The sequence below is a fragment of the Plodia interpunctella genome, chromosome 16 (genome assembly GCF_027563975.2).
Source record: "Plodia interpunctella isolate USDA-ARS_2022_Savannah chromosome 16, ilPloInte3.2, whole genome shotgun sequence".
Classification (NCBI taxonomy): Eukaryota; Metazoa; Arthropoda; class Insecta; order Lepidoptera; family Pyralidae; genus Plodia; species Plodia interpunctella.
Window position 1 is genome coordinate 2,017,690 of NC_071309.1, and position 22,000 is coordinate 2,039,689.

The window sequence follows — 22,000 nt, forward strand, 5'->3', positions numbered from 1 at the left end:
GGAAATTAACGCGGGCGGAGCGGCAGGCAGAAGCGAGTCCTATATCAATTAGTGTGGTATTACGATCTTAGTATTGGCTATATTGTGCCTGTTACCTATTTTTAATTGGCTTTCCTTATCTCAATTTAGTTATTCCGATAAAAAAAATAATAATTGTAATATGAAGCAGTCATTATTTTAATTAATCACAACTTACTAAGAACCACGCGGAAATACGATAATATGAATTTGAATAAACACCTTTCAATAATTACCTACATTTAATCGGTATTTTTAAATGCTTCCTTTACAAGTTTACAAGGCACCAAAATGAAAATAATGGCATTAGTACCGTTGTGATAACCAAACAATGATTTTAAACCGGTTGGATGCAGCATTTCTTCGGGCAATGCTACATTTCGAGGTCATGGCTATAGAACTTAATGCTATGGTGGCACCGTATGCTGGCTTTGGGCTTGTTATGTAATGTCTGTCACGAGTGAAGGTTAGGGTCACATTTTTCTATGATCTTTTTATTAGATTTCGTTGGTTGTTACCCGATAAGCCGAATTTTTTGTATTGTGTTCTGTATTTATCTAACTGGATTTATAAAAACTGAATCAATCATCAATTTTGGTGTCGCATTATGGTTTACTTGCTATTTTTATACATTATTTACCACGGCACAAAAATAAGGTAGTTTATTTCTTTTTTTTATTAATCTGTCCCACTGCTGGTTAATGGCCTCCCCTTTTTGTCTTCCATATTTTTCGGTGAAATTCCTAAAACTATGGAAGTAATTACGTCGAGTCTGAAACGGTTCTCCGGCAATTGCTTCGTCTACGATCGTTTCGCCGACAGAATGTTTCGACATCGGGCGTTTGAACGACAGAAACCTTCATCTACGAAAGATTCGCCGACAGAATGTGTCCTCTATTCTGTCGACGAAACGTTCGTAGACGACCATAGTCGTCAAACCAATCAATTCATTAAAATACTAGTAGATGTTTATAATGATTACAAAACTTCAATGTAAATCTATAATCTAGTTTTAATATTTTATTTTAGCGTTCAATATAATAAATAATATGTAGCGCAACTCGACATGACCTCATTTCGTACAAGCGGCGAGCATTGAAGCAAGTGGGGCATGTAATGTAAATGCACCTTCGAAGGATATGCCTCGGCGACATGCAATCCGGATCGACTGTTGGCGTTTCAACTACTTTCGAATAAATGGCAATAGATTGCCTATTGAGCAGCGAACGGATGAGGAACAAGTGAAGGAAAAATAAGGGCGGTCCCACACATGCAAACTTGTATTGTCAATACGAGTTCAGTTAGCCTGAGTTGACTATGCATTCTTTCAAACACTCGCGTTTGTATTTTATAGAAATTCGGTTTGACTTTTATAGTTAATCTCTTCCCATTATTTCTGCAAACTTATATTTAGTTATTATCGATGATGACATAAGCTTTTTGTCTTAAAGAAAACGAAATAGGATATTTTGACAATATCGTAACTGGCCAATTTAGTCACACAAAGCTATAAATTCGAATTGTAATTGTCTAAAAACTTGCTCACTCCACCAAAGGCCTTGGATGTAAACCAATTGTAGATTGTCCATGAGATAGTTATTTTATGGGATAAATCCGATAAATCAGATATATAAAGTAGTAAAACTTTAGTACAGTCACAGAATGACGATAGTAAACAGTGTGACACGATATGAATTACGATTTGGGGAAGATAAATTCGCTATCTGAATGATAAAATATAGACTCATATCGATAGTAATCTTTCTGCTTCATTAAAAAAAATATCTTTTTAGTTATCTACTTATTTACAACGAAGACAAAGTTAAGTTATAGTAAGAGACAAAAGACAAACGAATTGAAATATAGGCAGGGAGGGTGCACTAAGGAAGTAAGAAAAATTATGTATACAGACCGGTATGTTTATTTTCAACCAAGCAAAAATATTACTACCGGTATTCATGACTGCGCATAGATTAGCTAGTCTAGTATCCTGCATGGGCATGACCCTTTATGTGGTGGTAATAGCGGCGATTTTACAATGAATCAATTTGTGCTGATATGGCTTTGACTGTACTAGAAAAGTTCAATGTCTGCAGTATCGTGGCATCTCCACGCACTGTTTCCTTCTGTGCCGCACCGTGACCAGCCCTACCACCTGTCACCATAAAACGTACGCCTTGTCTGCTCTTGTCGCCATTGAGTTAAAGTGATTTATTCAAATACTCTGCTCTTGTATATTAATTATTTTATTTATTTTCACATAATGATTATCAAGCTAAAGGGCTTCGATTCGAAAGGGCTATAAATTACAACTTGTCAGTATTTATATTTTCAATTCCATCAATAAACCCACCATACAGCAAAAGGTAGCCTTCGAGATTATAGCAATATTAAAGTATCTAAATTGGCTTTCTGTCGACAATAATGAACAGAAAGGTAGACGGGTAAAAAACATTGTAAGCATTCTAGAAATTCCAAAAAGCAATTATTTATAAGTATTACAACGTAAATGACACAAGGGAAATCTTCTGTCTCACACGATGTGCCATTTGCTTAATTAAGTCTACTGCGAGCCTGTAAGAAAGTAAGCTACGTACAATGAAACTTTCATAAAAACGTGGTCACGGATAATGGGATTTTGTTCTTCACTAGCAGCTATATCCTGGGGCTCTGCTTCGGCGGGAATTGTTGAGTAAATGTATTTATTCCAGGATTTCTTCTTGACCATTTCCCACTCATGTGAGGCCGGCACAATATGTTAATTCCTTCCATTTAACGCTGTCACTCTGACCTGTCACATGTCATTTCACTCAACACAGGGAGTGTTGAGTGAAATGACTTCTTGTTCATACATAGATTCGTCCCATGGACTTAGTAAGGTACTACGGGGGTACCTACTAATTCCATGATTCGTCCATACAAATGTTTTTATCTCTGTGGTGCATACTCTATTTATTCTAAATTTCTTTCTTTAAATAGTTTTAAATATAGTAGAAACAGGCATCCAAACATTTCCACAATCCCAACTAAACTGCGCATATTACAGTCTGTAATGTAGACCGACTCATATGTACAGTTATTTTTATCAGTTATCTGTTTCCTGTGAAATAAAATATAAGGAAACTGCAGGTTCACGTTGTGTAATACACAGTCTCGCTAGAAGAGCCAGGGTCCCTGGCTATAGACGTCAAAAGAATTGAGCACGACTGAGTAATGGGACTTGGCTCTAAAGACGCACATTTGTTAATTGACGCTGAAGAAAAAGCTGCGTGGAAATTTATTGCGCCGTTTCTTCGGAAGTGAGTTTTTTTCGTCAATAAATGATTAATCATCCACAACTTGGGATGAAGATAATAGATAATTGAAAATAAAATTGAAAATAAAATTCCCAATAATTTCTACCTAAAAAATATCGTCGGATCTAAATGTCGATCAAGACAGTGTGACAAGTGGAAGGAGAGTAAAATTAAGCCACAATAAACCTAAATATCTTTGTGTAGCATCGTAGCATGGTACCAGACTGATGGGTCTTAATCTCCATTAGAAGCCATCACCTTGAAACTGTAGTCGAGTATAGATTAATTACTCTAAATTGCTGATAGTCTATTTGGTGTTCTGGACTGTTGAGATAATGTCTGCCATTCGGTGGAAACCGACCGTGGTGGCTACACCGTGTCGACTGCTGGACGACATCACGCTTGAGGACACATGAGATCTTAACTTTCGAAAGAAATTCCTGTCTACTATATATATATATATATATATATATATATATATATATATATATATATACATATATATATATATATATATATGTACTGTGAATATAAAAAATGTAGGATTTCCCAATACCTGGTCCTGTGAATATAAACGGTTATGTACTGTGAATATAAAAAATAGTCAGAACGACAATAATTATTTTTATAATACTTAATTTATTTCTGGTTATACTCTCATAATTCATCAATTAATGCTAATCTATGTTGATAATCGAACTATGTTTTAACTCAATTCCATAAATAGATAAGATTATTCTAAATCATTACCAAATGGCAGAGAGTGTGCCATCTGTACGAGTGCAACATGCATTTAAATTCTTGCATGTATTGTGTAACAACTCTTCGCTATTTTAAGCCGCCGACATTTAATATTTTGGGTTACGTGGGCCACTGTATGCATGAAATCTCCTGAACCAATCGCTGCCAATAGGAGAACAGAATTTGAATATTTATTTATTCCCTAAACTTTTACTAGTTATTTTAACAGTAAAGTTTACACAGGTTTAAAACACAAGTACGTTGCTCGTGGCATCGTCTACCATGTCATGCTCTCCGGCGGAGTCACACCTGATTTTCCCATGTGAATAGTATTATGAAAGGTACCCTATATACCCTATACCTACCATCATACCCTAATAAATATATACATAATGTGAAATTACAAGACTGGGTGAAAATAAAACGCGAAGAGCTAATCAAATGTCCCAAATTGGGAAATCCTTTGAATTTATGACCTGTCCAAATTTTAAAACAAGATCTTGTCAAACACATTCTATACTCCATACAAATATTATGAAGAGGAAAGATTTGTATTTTTGTTTTTTTTTTTTGCTTGTAATAACTACTAGGTCAATTTTGATGAAATTTGGCATAGAGATAGGCGAAACCTTCAGGAGTGACATAGGCTACGTGTAATAATATGGTTTTCCCTGAGCGAAGCCGGGGCGAGACGCTAGTTTAATTATATATGCACACGTGTAGTTCTTTCTTACGCAAGTGTTATCTAACACCGTACATTCTCGCGTGTCCGGTTTCAAACACCGGCACCGTTTAGCCGACTTTTTGACGGTGTTATGTGAAAGTCGTCCAATTCGGGTCATTGTCAATGTTATTCGATTCGACTTCAGCTTATTAAACTATATTGTTCCAAAGCTTTTATACTTACAAACAAAAGGCCAAATTAATGCTAAAAAAAAGTTAAATTTATAAGTAAAACAGGCGTCAAGTTTCCCATGAGTTGCCCTCGTATGTTTGCCGTGCCAACCTTGTGCCTGTAACTAACCTATATAACTTGTGACTTGCAATAAAATCTGAATCTTCCAGAATGTGAGGACTGATCAACCGTCTGGTGATCAGTCCTCCATCAAGAATATATAAAAAAAAGTAATCACAAATTTAACCTTTACCTTATTTGCACCTTCTACTAGCATAAGTACCTGTTAGTAGTGTATTGAAGTTTCGAGCAGAGAGCAACTAAATAATCGTAGAATGTCACAGCTGTAAAATGTCAACATTATAAAGACCAATTCGTAGAACATTAAGGTGGTACAAATTAGTCAAGCCAATGTAGAGAATATTTTTCTGATTTTAGTACAATGCGATGATCTGAATGTTAATCTATTACTTGCTATACTTTATTTTACCTTCAATATCTGTCTATCAGCGTGTTGATTTCGTTCGGTTCTAATCAGAACCACACCTCACGGAAATATCTTTTTAACTTTAGTTTTGATAATAATTTCAGACTTATCTATTAAGGGTTTTGTAAATACTATATTATAAATAACAGTTAAATACTAAATATTTAGCCCTTTTCTACCTTCTCTTATGTACTAATTGTGCCTACCTAGGTACAATATTTATGAATTTATTTTTCCATCATTTATGTGTCTAACCGAATTTAAAACCAAAGCCCAAAGATTGCTTCTGACCATGAAAAATATTACGAGAAGCCATTTGGTTGGATCATACGATATGTTGTCTCTCACTCATCTGGGCGTTTTCTTCTTCCATGATTTTCTTCTCCACTTCGCAAGGTCTTCGGTATATATTCTATTCGTCACGCACAACTCATCTAGTAGATGGGTTTGCGCCAGACGGAAGAAACTGAGAAAATATTGGACGTCCCATCCCTGGTCACACACACATCATCCTAGACGACATCGAGCCAGCAATTTTTGGAATAGCAAACACTTACAATACTGATTTATGAAACTACTGCTAAATTCCGTGTTACGTATTTACAATCACTTTCACCGGATTAATAAAAAAGAGACGAGTAACGAACACTCCTTCCAAACCTTAAAAAAATAAACGAGATGACGGCAGTAAATGACTTGTAAAGTCATTGCAAATTCACCTCTATTGCCGTCTCAGATAAGGGTAACCATGACTATAAAACCTAGGAACCTAGGAACCTAGGTTCCTAGGTTTTGTAATCATACCATGACTACAAAACCTAGGAACATTCGGCACGGGATACTACAGATACACCGTCTCGCTCTGGTTGTGCTCGTGAAAAGCGTGACAAAATGGACTCTTTCTGTCCGAAACCAGTAAAATGGTGCCCCTTTTTCGTTGTAAAACATTAGCTTGCTCTAAACATAAAACTGTAAGTAGGCTATGTACATAGGAGATATAATTATGGGGTCTTTATTTGACTTATACATAGAAACCAATTTTTTTTTAATGTCTGTATGTTGCATCACGCAAAAACATGGAATTTGATGCAGTTTTCACAGTTGTATAGGTTTCATGGCGATAAGTTGCAAGTAATGGCAAGTGAAAACGACTAAATTCCTGTACACTACTTGTACAGTTTGTCCTCACTATCTATTTATTGTGCTAACAGTGACTGTTGTTGGCAAACTTCTGTTTAAACTGACATATTTTTTTGTCAAAAAAAAACTTCATCATAAATTATACCTTTCTAAATCCACAGCAAATTCACAACAGTTTCAATGCAGTTTACATAAAAATTTGAGGTTAACAACCTGGCCCGTCTCGTGGTAGTTGACTGACTTGGCACGACCAGCGATCACGACAAGCCTCTGCGCAGGGTTTGATGTCGTGATCTGTGAAACAACGACTTGCTATTGATTTTGTTTCGACATTCCACCAATGAGCTGCATCGGTGTGTCTGATGATGAAGTCTTTATTTAAAGGGCTATGCTCGTGTCGATAATCCATATCCAGTATATTATATTGTTAATGTGAAAGTGTGTTTGGTTGTCCTTCTTTCTTAAAGAACATTTCTGGGGTGGAGACAGTTGAAATAATATTTGTATGATTTTTTAGACATAATTATTATAGGCTAGATAATTTAATGTACACGGATATACTAAGCTCACACGGCAGTTCGTTGCCCTGTAATGACCTGCTCAGAAAGCTAGCAGCTAATTTATTTTATCAGACATCGTATTCAACGATTGTCCAAAACTATGCCGTGACTGGGCCTCTATGGGACAATTTCAATTCATATTTTAAAACAATGGAATGTCTCATTTATGCTGCTATCCTGGTTGATGAACTTTCGGTTATATGTAGATTACATTCTGACTGAAACTCCATTTCACTACAAAATGCGAATCAACGTACATTGCAGAGTTTGTAAGTGAGGTTTGTACTACCACAAAGAAAAATCAGCAATGCACGTTGTAATATCAAAGTTTTCATTAGATCGAAAGCCCAATATAACTGTGTGCGAATCAAAACATTGTAGACTTCCTTTCTTTCCCATTCATAACAAATTATTTAATAACAATCGTAATCATTACGACTGCATGTGCTTTCTTTACATTATACAATTTTTAATTACATAGTTCAATTATACTGTCTGGTTTATGTGTTTGTTGGCCGGCTCAAGCGCAGTGGTCAGCAAGGCGTGAATCTACCGACCACAGAATTATTATAGTATATACTTCATGTGAAGTTGTTTTATAGGCTTGTACGCGGCGGCAATAACGTCGAATTTGCGATGGATTACAGCTTAATCTAGCTCGACCTAATAAATTGCAAGCACAGATTGCAACCATAAGTATCGTTTGAACAAATTACCGAAGTACAGTTACTTTGGTAATTTGTTCAAACGATATATTGTGTATTTATTAATTTGCACACGTTGTCTGTCACTCCTTACCACTGGGAAAGGTTATGTGAAAGAAAGAGAAATAGTATGGATTATATATTTTTTTATTTTTACCTTTTTTATATGTAATGTGCCAGTGATATTAAGGACAAAACTGCTAGAACTATTTCTCAACCATATCACAAGTTTGGATCCTAGATGTACATACTATCATATATTAATAAATATTACTCATATTTTGCACATAGCTATTGACACTCAGATACGACACTTTATACCTTCTTTAGTCTTAAAATCCGTTTATAATTCTCACAGAGTATAGTCACGTATCGATGTTCGTATGCGCAGGAAGTGAGGACCATAACGTTTGTATTTAGAATGTGTAAGTGTTAGACTGAATCCAGTCGTTACATAGAATTGTTAAGGAACTACAGTTGTCTATGACGCTGTCTGCCTGTTTATTATTTATTTTCTTTAAAACTTTAAAAAACTACAAATTGTAGAGTTTGGTGAATTTTTGTGCTTTTTGAAAACCGTCATTACCCTCCTTAAAATTTCAACTAAAACGTGAATATTTTTACTACCCTGATTTATGAATAATAATTTGTGTTGGGTATAGTGTAAAATTTAATCAATATTTGATTTTTAAGATTTTAGAATGGTTCTTTATTTTGAAGGAGGGTGGGTAATGACGGCGGTCAAAATGATCGAAAATTGACCCTTTTACGCCATATGACGTTATCTACCAGTCATCCATTAGACCAAAGACTACATAGAGATATGATAGGCGGTGTGATAAAGTGCATCTAATAAATAAATAAAAAATTACCTATATAAAATACTAATTTAAAATACACCTATATTTTTAATATCTCATGTGTTTTTTTCCCTAGATTAATGTCCAGAACAGGACACCTCATTGATATATAGATTTATGTGCTTTTCCTTTTCCTAGCTTTATGTTAAGTATCGTAAATATGTTTTGTGAATGTGACTATAATTTTTGTTTTAAAACATTATCTCTTATTCGATAAAAAAAACGAGAATAGCAGTAGCAATCACACATTTCTAATAGGTCGTATAAAATAACAGATGTTTTTCACCTCACATGATGAACGCCATAACTCGACATTCCTCGATTATTACCGGTATAGGGCATTCGAACGTGACGGTGAATGAGGGGTTTTAGAATGCACGCACAGGAAGAGCGAACCAAGTGCAAGGGCGCGTGAATGCATGTTGTACACCGTAAAAATAATTCTAATGCAGGTTGATCTACTCATAATATAACGTACTGCGGCCATTTCGAAAAATAGCGCGTTCCAAAACAAAAGTTACGTTTTTTGTAGCTTTTTGATTTTAGAATATTTTTCCTAATTTTTCTCAATGTTAGTTGCAATGTATGAACATTGTTTGACTGTTTTCGTATAAAATAATTGTAAGCTGTTTGATATATTTAGTGAGTATCGCGTGATATGATGCTGTTACCACGCCGAGCACGTGTGAAAGGTTTAATATGATGTCATGAGTGAGGTATTGGACTGTGTTATCGAACCACCTATTAAGTGTCTAACTAATATGTTGTATATGAGGATATAGGTACTTTGTGAATATATAAATAAAGAACAACTAAATTAAACTTACCTAAAACTAAAGCATAAATATAAAATTAATTTAAATAAAACATTGACCCTATATCGCCATCGTTGTGCGATGGTGATTTAGTGTTGTATTCATTTTATTATAAGATATTTACATCATGAGATATTTTTGCGTAGGCTGTAGTGGAAAAAATGGCAAGCGAGTCGTCATTTGAGCAATAAAAAATTCTATTAAAATAAAAAAGAGATCAGAAACCTAGACATATATTTTTCGCTTGCACAGCAGTTCAGGGCAAGAATTAAAAAGCACAAAGAAAAACCGATTCCCATTGATTGACCGATTTCCAGTGGTTCACATGCCTGTTTACTTGCACAGTTATATAAAAAAATACATTTAACCGAACCAGTTGAATAAAGGACGAAGAAGAAGAAATTACAACCATTGTCAATAGTAGTACCTGAAATTTGAAACGTAACATTGAACTCATATTATCCTATTTCCTTTGGTCCTAAAATTAGGCCTTGTGCTAAAACGAAATTGCAAAAGTCCCGACAAGTTTTCATGTCCGTTCATTATTCTAGCATAGCCGCGCCCCCTGGCGCCGCTTGGCCAACTCTCGCCACGGATTGATTGTTACAGTTCTTGCGAAATGAATAACAATGGAATTATATGCGCGTAGGAAATCAAGTGCAATTTCAATAGCTGCATTTAATTCAATAGCTATAGCTTGTATTGTTGCTAAAACCGTTAAATATTTGCGGATGTATCATACTGCCTTGGAAACGAGCGTTTAGTCCACCAGGATCCCCTAACTCGATCCCCCAGGGGAACCTCGTGAACTCATCTGTTCATCAGGATCCCCTATAACAAATAAGTATAAAATGATGCTATCACACTGAGTCCGATTTATATTTAAAAATACGTTAAGAAGAGTATATTTTTTAATGCAAGTTTCTTCCAGTTTTTGAATTTTAGAGGTTTTTACATATTGCCGCCTGCTTCATTTTTTTAATTCCGCAAAGCATTTTTTCGTATAAAACCAAGCATGCAAGTAGGCATGCGGCCCACATGATGGCGCCTGGTGACCTTAGCCTATAAAAAACTGTAAAACACGCGTGTTGACCACTTTGTGGCCCAGTCTTTTTCCACTGTGCCCTATCTCTGATGCCTAAAGTCCGGGGTCGGTAAAAAATAAACTTTTTAAAAGGCTCCAATTTAAAGATCGGCAACCTGCCTGGCGTCAACGCTCATAGGCTAGCCGTAAAAGTGTTCTTTCTATATATCTTTCAATTATTTTATATGCATACTTAGTAACAAAACATAAATGTAGTAGTAGTAGAGAATTGAAATTTACATGACATTCCGAAAGAATTAAAATTTCATTCACCAACATGTTTACATTATACCTGTAAATTCGAACTAAATCATATTTTCGTATCGTATTTTAATACATATTTTTTCTTATTTTCCAGGGTCAGCCAGACAATGTGATATCGTTTACAAGCACAGAGCAACCAGACAGACAGACCAATGCCACGCCCGGCATTAGGTTGGTGGATGGGCCTTCCATCCTAGCCGGGAGAGTGCAGCTGTTGCACCGAAACAAATGGCGATCAGTCTGCACTAACTCTAGAAAGTACGGTTTTTTAAAATCTCCTCTGAGAACATTCTTTGCTAGCATTAATAAGTTCGCCTATTGTGCGTTTACTGCTTATATTGTATTGTACAATAAAGTTTGAATAAACATAACCAGAGATTATTTTATACCAATAGTTCCATTACTAGTTGCTACAAGTATGCTGGAATTGTTAAATAAATATGTATCAGTTGACAAAAAGTGCTTAACTGAAGTATTTTCTAATTCCAGTTGGACAATAAACGACATGGAAACAGCGTGTAGACAACTGGGCTTCATGGGCGGTTCATTTTATAATTGGATGGACAGACAACCAGGTCGACAAGCACGTCTTTTATACGAAGAACCAAGGTGTAAAGGCACTGAGTATAATTTATTAGAGTGCGACTGGGCATCACGAGAACTAGGTTCGGGAGTTTGTGATTATCATCCCGACCTCGGCATCCAATGTTTGCCTCATCATGACACGGGACACTCTGGACGCCACTGGAGAGGCATTCGATTCGAAAATGCAGCTTTCGATCGAATTCTCACTGCAGGAAATACTTTATTTGTTCCTACATCAAACTCTAGATTAGAACATGTGATAATAAAAAATGCTGGTTTAGGTAGAGATAATAACGCAACAAGTGCTCTAGATGTCATCGGAGTTCCACCAGTGATGGTAGATATTGAAATATCCAACTCAGCCTTCAACGCTGTAAATGTGACGTCACCTAACGCTCCCATAGTAATCAACAATTGCACGATACAAAACAATAGAGGCTACGGCGTCTATGTGAATTCAACTTATGGCATGGTCAGAATAGAAAACTGCTTGATACATGACAACGGAGGTGATGGCGTTAAGTACGTGGTACACGAAATGAACATCGATGAAAAATTTGATCGCAGTGAGGTTTTTGACCTTTGCACCTTGGCATCCACACACAGTCAGACGTTTCCTATACAAATGTCTGTAAAACAGTCACAGTACTCGAATATGGAAAAAAATTGTAGTCAGAAATTTTATACCAGAGCTGATCATGTACTTACACTGAGTTTTATAAAGATGACAACAAATCGCAATAATACTGGAGAAATATTTGTCTATGATGGAAATAATGATGGTAAACTCTTATTGCATTTTAATATACGAAATTACACGAGGCCACAGAGTGTCACATCTACGAGGAACCTAATGGTTGTACAGTTCAGGGCTGATACTAGAACAGATATTGCTGGCTTTCTAAGACTCACGTCAGGAGTTTCCAAAACATACGATCTAAATGTAACTGACACGATTATTTCTGACAACAACGGTAGAGGAGTAGCAATCGAAAATTTAAGATCCCAAGTTCACATACATAGAACCGCAATATCCAATAACAATCATGTGGCTGGTCTACACGTTGTAAGTGGTGCTGGTGATGTAAACGTTACTGAAAGCAGAATATCATTCAATCAAGGTGATGGAATAAACATAACCGTAACAGGAGGCAATCGAAATATATCTAGAAGTATACTTAGCTCTAATCAGGGTTATGGCATTGCAGTATGGATAAACAATACAAAAGAAACAGAATACGTACCAGTTAATCAAACTACAGTAATTGAATACTCTGAGATATTTAAAAACCTTGATGTTGGTATTTTACATGGCAATTTCTGTGGTGATAGTTGGGTAAACATAACAGGAAATTGGTTTAATAGTAGTATGGAAAGCACAATAGACATATCAACATGTTGGAGATTGAATAATCCAAAGAAATTACTTAATTTACAAATAGGTCACAATCGATTTTATCTTAACAATCGAGTACCGATAAAAATCCAACCAGCATTGAATGTGATGGGGAAAATTGAATATAATTATTTTGAGCATGGAAGTTATGGTGCCATCGTTATATTAAATAGAATTGAAGGGAAATACCTAGAAGAGTTTGAAATGCTTCCTGCTCGATTTAACATACAACATAATTACTTCTTTGGTAATAAAGGACCGTTTGTAGTAAATCTAGGATTATCGCCGTACAGTGATAATCAGTTTATATTATTTACGAGAAATTACTTGAAAGATAATAAAATAAGGGAACCCTTTGAACCCCTAGAAGGCATTGCATCAAGGTTGATACCAAGAAGTAGAGTGGCAGCTACAATCGTATTAGCATCAAGTAATATAGATGTGTTTAGGAATATAATTCATAACCCAGAAGCACAATATGAAATAGGATCCCATGTGGAAGACCAGAGTAAAACTCTTAACTGCACCCACAATTGGCTTGGGTATAGCGAGGAAGCAAAGGTATACGAAAGACTGTTTCATCGAAAGGACAGATATAATCTAGCTAAAATCGAATACATGCCTTATTTATTACATAGCAGCAATCCTGGCACTACACAAATGAATACAAATTCTTTATACGTACCTCAATTTAATTTACCGGGAACTTTTGTCATTGGAGGAGAAGTAGAAGGTATAGAAATACTCAGAAAAGGTGAATACAACGTTGATAAAGACATAAACATTCGACCTGGTGGAAAACTTATAATCCAACCTGGTGTTACGTTAAAATTTCCGCCTGCTATCGGCATGATGGTTGGTGGCAAGTTAGAAGCAAGAGGAATTCGACCAAACGATATCACCTTTACATTAAAAGATGAAATCATTATGACTAATGATAGTGTTTACGAAAGTGATATATATTTAGAACTAACAACACCAAGCTATAGTGAGCCCGTTGTTCCCATAAGACTTTTAGGAGGTAGGACGCCACACGAAGGCAGGTTACAAGTTAGAATTGACGACAAATGGGGCACTGTGTGTAATTACAGATGGAACATGATCAATGCAGCTTTAGTTTGTAACCAACTAGGTTTAGCGTTGAACCCTGATGATTGGTATTTGGAACCCAATGAAATACCATCTGCCGGTATGACAGAAGACATACTTTTGTCCAATGTTGAATGTACAGAGTTCGATAACGATATTACAAAATGTAAAGCGGAGACCACCGAAAATTTTGAAAATTCTTGTACTCATGAAAACGATGTCGGCATAAGATGTTATGAAACAAGTTGGGCTGGTGTTAGATTTAGTGTAATATCAGAAAGAACGGATCTGCAGTATGTCACAATAGAAAAAGCAGGTCTCCTAGATTATTCTTCTAACACTTTCAAACCTGCTCTTCAGATTGATTTTGCTCGACATGGCTTGGAAAGTGTGAAAGTAGCTAACAATTATCATGATGGTCTTGGTATTCTGTACTCAGATATATACGGTGCTGATGCCATTAATACAGTAAAAAATTCAGAATTCAGTAACAATAGAGGAAGTGGCATAAGTTTTAAACAGTTGGGACTTAAAATATATGGTTCAACGATAGAAAATAATCAGATTGCTGGAATATCTCACAATCCTCACTTGGCCGGTTTGCAACAACGGGAAATAGCCGGTTGGTTTAATTTAGAACCTAATTTTAACTTGGACGAGTCCAATTACCATCTTATAACATTGCCAAAATATGAAACAGATATCAGTTTGATGAACGGTGAAACGAGACATCTTGTATTTAGCAAACATTATGGCGAAAACATCGTCAAAACTTACAACATTAATTGTAATCCTGGTTACGTTTTAGGGCTCCAGTTATTAAATCCGATCCACAATTTTTCTACAGAAAGCATCTGCATATACGATTCACAGAACATTAATGAAGCTAGTACGAAGTGGTGTCTAGATAGAGATCTGTCAACATTCCCTACTACAAGTAGCAGCTTTGGAGTTGTTTTGACGTATGAGAGTGGTCCAGCTGCTTTGGGTGGTGTGGTCTTAGTCGTGAGCACGATTTTAGCACCCGTACAAAACTTACGTAACAGAATTGTCAAAGGCCCCGTCCCTACATTGCAAGTCGTCAACTCTAGAATAAAAGGAAACACAAAAGGCGTCAAAGCACTTTACTACAATAGGTACTTAAACGAAATGGGAGATCATTTCTTGCGAAAAGCAAATGAAAGTATAAAAATATTCAATTGTGAAATTGCACATAATAAAGAGGAAGCAGTTTACATTAACACGCCCTTCTGGGATATTCATGAAAGTAACATAACTGAAATAACTATAATGATTAATAGTACTTTGATAATTGATAATGGAAGGGGAATATATCATTTCGCGAGAGATTTGCGAAGTTCAAATAATTTATATCATTACGTTCTGCAAGATAATACTATAGAAAGAAATAAGTTTGGAGGATTTGATATTTCATTACCCTATGTTTGGCAATACAACGAAAATTTCACTCACTCTGTTTACATGCACAATAATACTTGGCGGGGTAACATGAACTTTGCTACAGTGATAGATGGTCATTTCGCGGAAGTAAATATTACCAAAAACATATTTACTGACAATAATTGTAAACCAGGACTTATATCGATAAGGGGGATGGAAAAGAAAATGAGAATTGAATATAACTTGATCGAGAGAAACAGAGGACTTTTTATGGTACAATTTTTCATGGACAGTCAAAGTGAAATCATGGGTATTATAAGAGCAAATTTTATGCATAATCAACTAAAGTATAACCAGCATTTAGGAGCATTGAGCCGTGGAGCTATCATGAGAACCACAGACCCTACATACGTAGTAGGATTCATGGGTATACAAAAAGTGGAGGTTAAAAGAAATTTATTCGGGAATAACGACCTACAATATACTCTGTTAGCTGGAATAAAGACAGCAAAAATCAATAATGTTTTATCTGTCACTGAAAATTGGTGGGGAAGTAATGATGAGAAAGAAATTAAGAAGCAAATATTTGATTTTGATGACTGGAACAATCATGCCATTGCACATTTCTTACCATATTTACTCGAAGATCGTTTTGATTCCAGTGTTTCGGCTATATTTAGTCCTGAAACGACAGTGGATGTAGATTCACTTGGTGGGAGACTATCTTCTAATCTTACACTAGAAGCCCGAATTGCACCCTATATAGTGAAGGCTGATATAACTGTAATGCCTGAAGCAATACTTACCATCAATCCAGGAGTCACATTGGAATTTGGGCCTAACGTTGGCATACTCGTTATGGGCATACTCCAAGCTATCGGTCACGCTCAAATGCCAATTATTATGAGACCCATAAGTCCTTTGAGTAATGTTGAAGATAACAGAATAGAAAAAAGAGATACGAGATATCGTCACCATCATGAAAGAAGACAGTTGGAAAATTTGCTGGTGCAAGATTCTATTCGATTATGCACCGGCAGGAATTGTTCGACAAGCGATAATATGTCACAGAATATAAATGAGGGCTTCTTAGAATATTACAACAGGACAACTTTGCAATGGGTGCCAATGTGCGACAATAGATTCACAGAGAGAAATGCTCAAGTAGTGTGTCGAGAATTAGGGTTTGACCCGATCAATGTATTCTTTGCATACGACCGTCGAATCGAGTATCACAGTAACTCTTTGTCCAGAATTTGGTCCTGGCCTGAGCCATTGCAATGTGTTGGGACGGAAGAACGTTACGAGGACTGCCCGATCAGACTGAACGGTCAACTCTACGGTCACATTCACGAATGCAAGTGGGATTCAGATTTTGTATTCATTCACTGTGGTAACAGAAACTTAGATGATCATTTGCAATATTGGGGAGGCATACGCTTTGCTAATCCGGAGTTCGAATATTCCTTGTACGAGCACAGAATACACGATCACCACACTCATGAAACGATGAAGAAACATGAAAGTTCTCTAGTACATGTTCAAATACTTGGTGCTGGAATACTTCATAACGAGAAATCCCCAGCTGTTCAAAGCATTACTAAAAACCCTACTATACGAAATGTCAACATCACAAAATGTGCCTATCATGGAATTAACATTGTATCACCTACAGATTCTTTGGATATCAGATTTAACACTGTAAATGATGTATTAGGCGAAGGAATAAGTGCTATATCACTAAACGGTGAAGGCAGAGAATCGGATGAATCTAGTTTTACACCACTAAAAGAACTGAATCTTCCGTATCACATGTTTTCTCTAATAGACATTTGCGACAGCAGCAAGATGGTAGTCGTCGAAGAGAGGGTATTACTTTATTATAAATACGACAACAATCCAGTGAATTGCGTGAAGATTTTCAAAAGTAGATACAGCGTCAAGCCGTTTGGTTTCCGTTTGCTACAGTTTAATTTATTCAATCACACGAAAAGTTACGGGAAGAGAGATTCGTTGAGTTTATACGATGGTGACATTTACAATATCACTGCGCCACAGATTGGGTATTTGGAGAATGGGTCGCCTGAAGAGAAGAGTTTGTTTAGGACCCGAGGGGCCAGTTTGAGCGTCAAGTTGTTTGCAAATGGCGCCGCGGCGGTGCACGGGTTCATTGCTGAGGTCGTCACGCTGCCGATATCTGCTATTGGATTCAGTGAGTGTTTCCTTATTTATTGTATTAAAACATAGATTTAAATCATAATAATGCATTATTATATGCATTATGTAAATCTAGAATTATCAAAGTTAATAATAAACCTAATTTATATAAATTAATTAATAAAACTGAGTAGAACAACCTTCTGGGCCAGTTATTATTGTAGGTTAAAGTTTAGTTTATAACCAAATGTCGACAAGAGCATTATCTGTAAAATCTTGTTAACATGTTTCTAATAAAATTAAATTTTGCTTGGCTTTTTGTTATTGCTCTTTAATGCACTTTATTATGATAACAATCAATTTAGTACTGATTTTTAACGACATTACATTATTCGCCTCTCATTTATTCTTTGCAATTTTGTATCCCATAGATTTAAAAACGGTCCGAGCGATTCGGTTGGCTCGACTACCATTGATCTGTCATATATAAATTCTTATATTTACTAATCCCTAGACCGCGACGTGCAACATAACATATCGAACAGCGAATTCGTCAAGAACCGAGATGGCGCCATCACCTACCAGTCTGTGGGAGAAGTGAATCCTCTAGTGGCCATCATCAGAAACGAATTTGAAGACAACTGCCTCAAATTGTACGGAAACTTCACCACTTGTCATGCTGCTGTGAGGGTCGATGTTCAGAATACGCAGACTTTGGTCTTCAGGGTAAGTGTTGAGTCTCATGCATAGAACTGGCACAGCCCGATCCTGATCGACCCTCTTGGTTCATACAGTCTGTTTTTTTTCTTACCTCTACTTGGGGTAAGTGCTGTGGGATGGAGAGTGAGTGAAGTTTCATACTAATTTATTTAAATATTGTTATGGAATGTCGGGAGTTATAAATAGGACAGCGCCAGTCTAGGCACTAACGGTTGTGGATGAAATATCGTCCGGTCCGTAAATTACGTGAAGTGTCAATGGTCGAATTTCAAATCACACACAACTTTATCATCTCACCAGGGGGAGAGAGGGTGTCAGAAAATTTTAAAAACGCCTCTTAAAATTTGTGGACACCGCTAAAGTTACTTTCTTTTTTGTGTGTTTCTTAATGCGTTATTGCTAACATTGGTTCATGTCGGATAAAGGCATCTGACATATTTTTATAACTACCTACCGCCATCTATTAAAGCCAAAACCCCTGACTTATAAGAATCCCTGGTAACGAATCCCACTTTCAGAACAACCTGGTTCGCAACAACGTGGGCGGGCTGCTGGTGCGCGCGGACTCGCGGGGCTCCGCCACGTCGCTGCGAGGGTTCGTGCACAACAACCTGTTCTACGCCAACCACGACCTGCCCTGCCTCAAGGTCGAAGGTGAATACTCACACAGAACAGACCAGAAAACTTATTATCTTGAATTATTGTATTGTCAGTAATTATTGTGACATTTTGTTTTTTTTTTTCTAATTTTTTCAACATATCCGTCTTTGGTTTTTTTTTGTCAAATGGCCATCTCATCCTTTGAGTAATTTAGTAACGTTGCTATAGTTTAATAGTTTTGCGGGGAACAAATGTTTGGCTATGCCGCTTCCAGCAGACGCTGTCAAAAGGGGCAAACCCAGGAAGTGTTGATGTCGCCAAGGATGTCATGCGTTCTAATGACTGTCAACTAAAGATGCGAAGTAGAGAGTAAAAAGTAAGAAATTGGACTCTGGGCTCTAACGCTCTAAGGCTGGATAGCAACAGTGAGAACGCTCAGAGAGTTTGAGTATATTCACGTGTTTTTGTTAAATGACGTTTCTATTTTTCAAATGATTTCTTGAAAATGCGAAAATTGTGAACTATAAATATTTGTCAACTTTGATTGCAACGGTTGTAAAAATATAAACATTTGCGCTCGATCACCTCGTAAATTTGGTTAGCCAAAGCTGGTGGTAACAATATAAATCTTCTTCACACCCAGGGCGGCAATCATCGCCCTACCAAGAGGTCACAATCTACCGCAACTACTTCACCCGCCACCGCTCTCAGTACCAGGACGTCATAGTATTGCGGCAGGTCGTCTCCAACTTCACCTACAACTACGTCCACGATAACACCGGCATGAGGATTCTAGAAGTCTCCGGATTCGACAAAGTTCGCCTGCCAATTTATCAGACCACATCGCATAACGGATTTTATAAGTAAGTTTCTCAAGAAAACATATTTTTCAGTTACTCGCACTTGGTACTATGAAAGCCATATTATAGTGCAGATATTAGTATAAATAGTATTTCTTACTTTCTATCTCATTAAGTCTACCAAATACTACATTCGCCATCGCACGCAGTACCAGGATGACATAGTGCTGCGGGAGTTGCTCGACGTCTAATTAGGAACTATTTACTTACCCCTAGATCTACGATAACTCTAACATGAGGATTCTAGAAGTTTCTGCTTCGGACTACCTAGCTAACTACTAGACGACTTGACACAGTGATTTTTACATGTAAAAAACATCAATAAGTCTCATTTTTATGTTACTCATTCTCCTTCAACATCTTCATACGAGTACCAGGATATTATAGCTCAATAGAAGTCATTTCAAAATTCGCATCGCACGGCTTCAATCAGCTACTCCACTTCATATGGTACCATATGAAGTATTATGGCATTTTTATTAGGATCTTTGCATTGATGATCTGTTCACTACAGACAGGTCGAAATCATGAAGTTAAAAGATGGAATTTTCTTCGTTTGGAGTACATAGGTGGTTCTCTACCAAAATGTTGGTTATTTATTTCAGAAACTACGCATTGGATCGTGAAGGCCGGGCGACAGTCGTCGCAGGCACGGCAGGCCAGCATTACGTCGACAACGTCTTCTTCAATCCGGATAATGACTATGAAATGATCACTGTCAATAGGTCAATGTAAGTACATAATTATAGCTGCATTTGGGATATTTATAATTTCCATTATACGTGTATTCAATTATGATCCTTAATGCATATAGATTATGGATAAGTATGCATATAGATTATCTTTTTGGTGTTGCGCTTAAAAACAAATTTCTTGGGATAATTTTCAATGAACAGAAGAAGGCTGAATATAATAATTTAGAAATTTTTAGTATGCTATATACATAAATTAGGATGGAATATTGATTACTTAATTTCTTGACTCGTAAACCTTATACATTTTTACTGGGCAATTTTTAAAAAGTTATGTATGACATAATACATACAATTGTATTGATGAGCATGATACCTCTTGTATTGATTGCATGTTTTTGTTGCATGGCGGCCGGACGTAGCTTTTTTGACTATAATCCTCATGTACTAAGGTGAGTTTGATATTATCTGGCATTCGTGCGAATTGGCAATTCACTTTTCACTATCGAATCAAGACGTAGTCATTGCGATATGATTGTCATGGCGTCACAATGCATCTCTGTGATTGGTTGATTTCGCCTCACTGCGAAAAGATGTGATATCTGAACTCCCAACTCGCACTAAAAGGGCGCCCTCACTGCTCCGCTGCGCTCCAATAACGGATTAACGCAGTATTGTATACGTACGCCAATATGTAAAACGACCGAGTGGCAACGCTCTGCTTCGACGCAACGGAGCAATGGGGCCGCGCTCTCAGGCCTCTGAATTCTATATTATAATTAATTGTATCTGTCGATCTTGCATCTCAATAAGTAGCAGATTAATTATTTCCCATACTATATAGTTAAGCATGTGGGTTTGTGAGTTTGTCCATAACTTATGGTACTTCCTTTTTCGATTCGATGTAATTTTTAATGAGCTGTTAATTCATACTTCTTTTGGTTATAGTATATTCCTAATTATTATTAGCTTTACATAAACAGTACTATCTTTTTTTAAATAATAGGACAAATCACACAGATTGAGCCAACCCCAAAGTAAGTTCGAGAGACTTGCGTTATGGGATACTAACTCAACTATACTATATTTTATAACAAATACATGTATAGATAAACATCCAAGACCCGGGCCAATCAGAAAAAGATCATTTTCCATCATGACCCGACCGGGGATCGAACCCGGGCCCTCTCGGTTCAGAGGCAAGCACTTTACCACTGCGCCACCGAGGTCGTTCCCCCTGCGGGGCAAAGGTCGTCCACCGTTTCCCATACAGACTCACTACAAGGAAATATATACATAATGTGAAAGAACAAACAATGGTTTAATTCATTCATTAGTAATTATGTGTTTATTACTATTTACAAGTAATCACGTCTTCAACTAATTGCACATTAATTACTTTTTCATTATTTATGAGTGTTCTTTACGTGTTTTATTACATCCGAAGATTGCAGGTTCGTGTCCTGTCACGGTCGCCATATGTTCGTTACGGAACTAATAGGTAGTTAAAATAAAATACTTGGAGCTAAGAATTAGATAATTATATTTTTCTTTGTTCTTACAAATTGGTATAATGAAAAACAGAAATCGAATCGAATGACAGGAAAAAAAACTAGATTTGTAGTGCGCGCGCAGG

General features: G+C 36.6%; 1 protein-coding gene across 2 annotated transcripts in view; it reads left to right on the plus strand.

Moving 5' to 3' along the window:
• The window catches only part of bark (bark beetle), a 37,257-nt gene that overhangs the window by 6,171 nt on the left and 9,086 nt on the right, over positions 1-22,000 (plus strand). Inside the window, exons 2-8 of one of the 2 annotated variants that reach the window (XM_053757081.2) lie at positions 10,959-11,122; positions 11,354-17,547; positions 18,007-18,218; positions 18,731-18,866; positions 19,456-19,675; positions 20,278-20,403; positions 20,787-20,816. In XM_053757081.2, coding sequence (XP_053613056.1) covers positions 10,959-11,122; positions 11,354-17,547; positions 18,007-18,218; positions 18,731-18,866; positions 19,456-19,675; positions 20,278-20,403; positions 20,787-20,816 — 7,082 coding nt within the window. The remainder of the gene's footprint in view (positions 1-10,958; positions 11,123-11,353; positions 17,548-18,006; positions 18,219-18,730; positions 18,867-19,455; positions 19,676-20,277; positions 20,404-20,786; positions 20,817-22,000) is intronic. The other variant, XM_053757082.2, reaches the window with a different exon arrangement.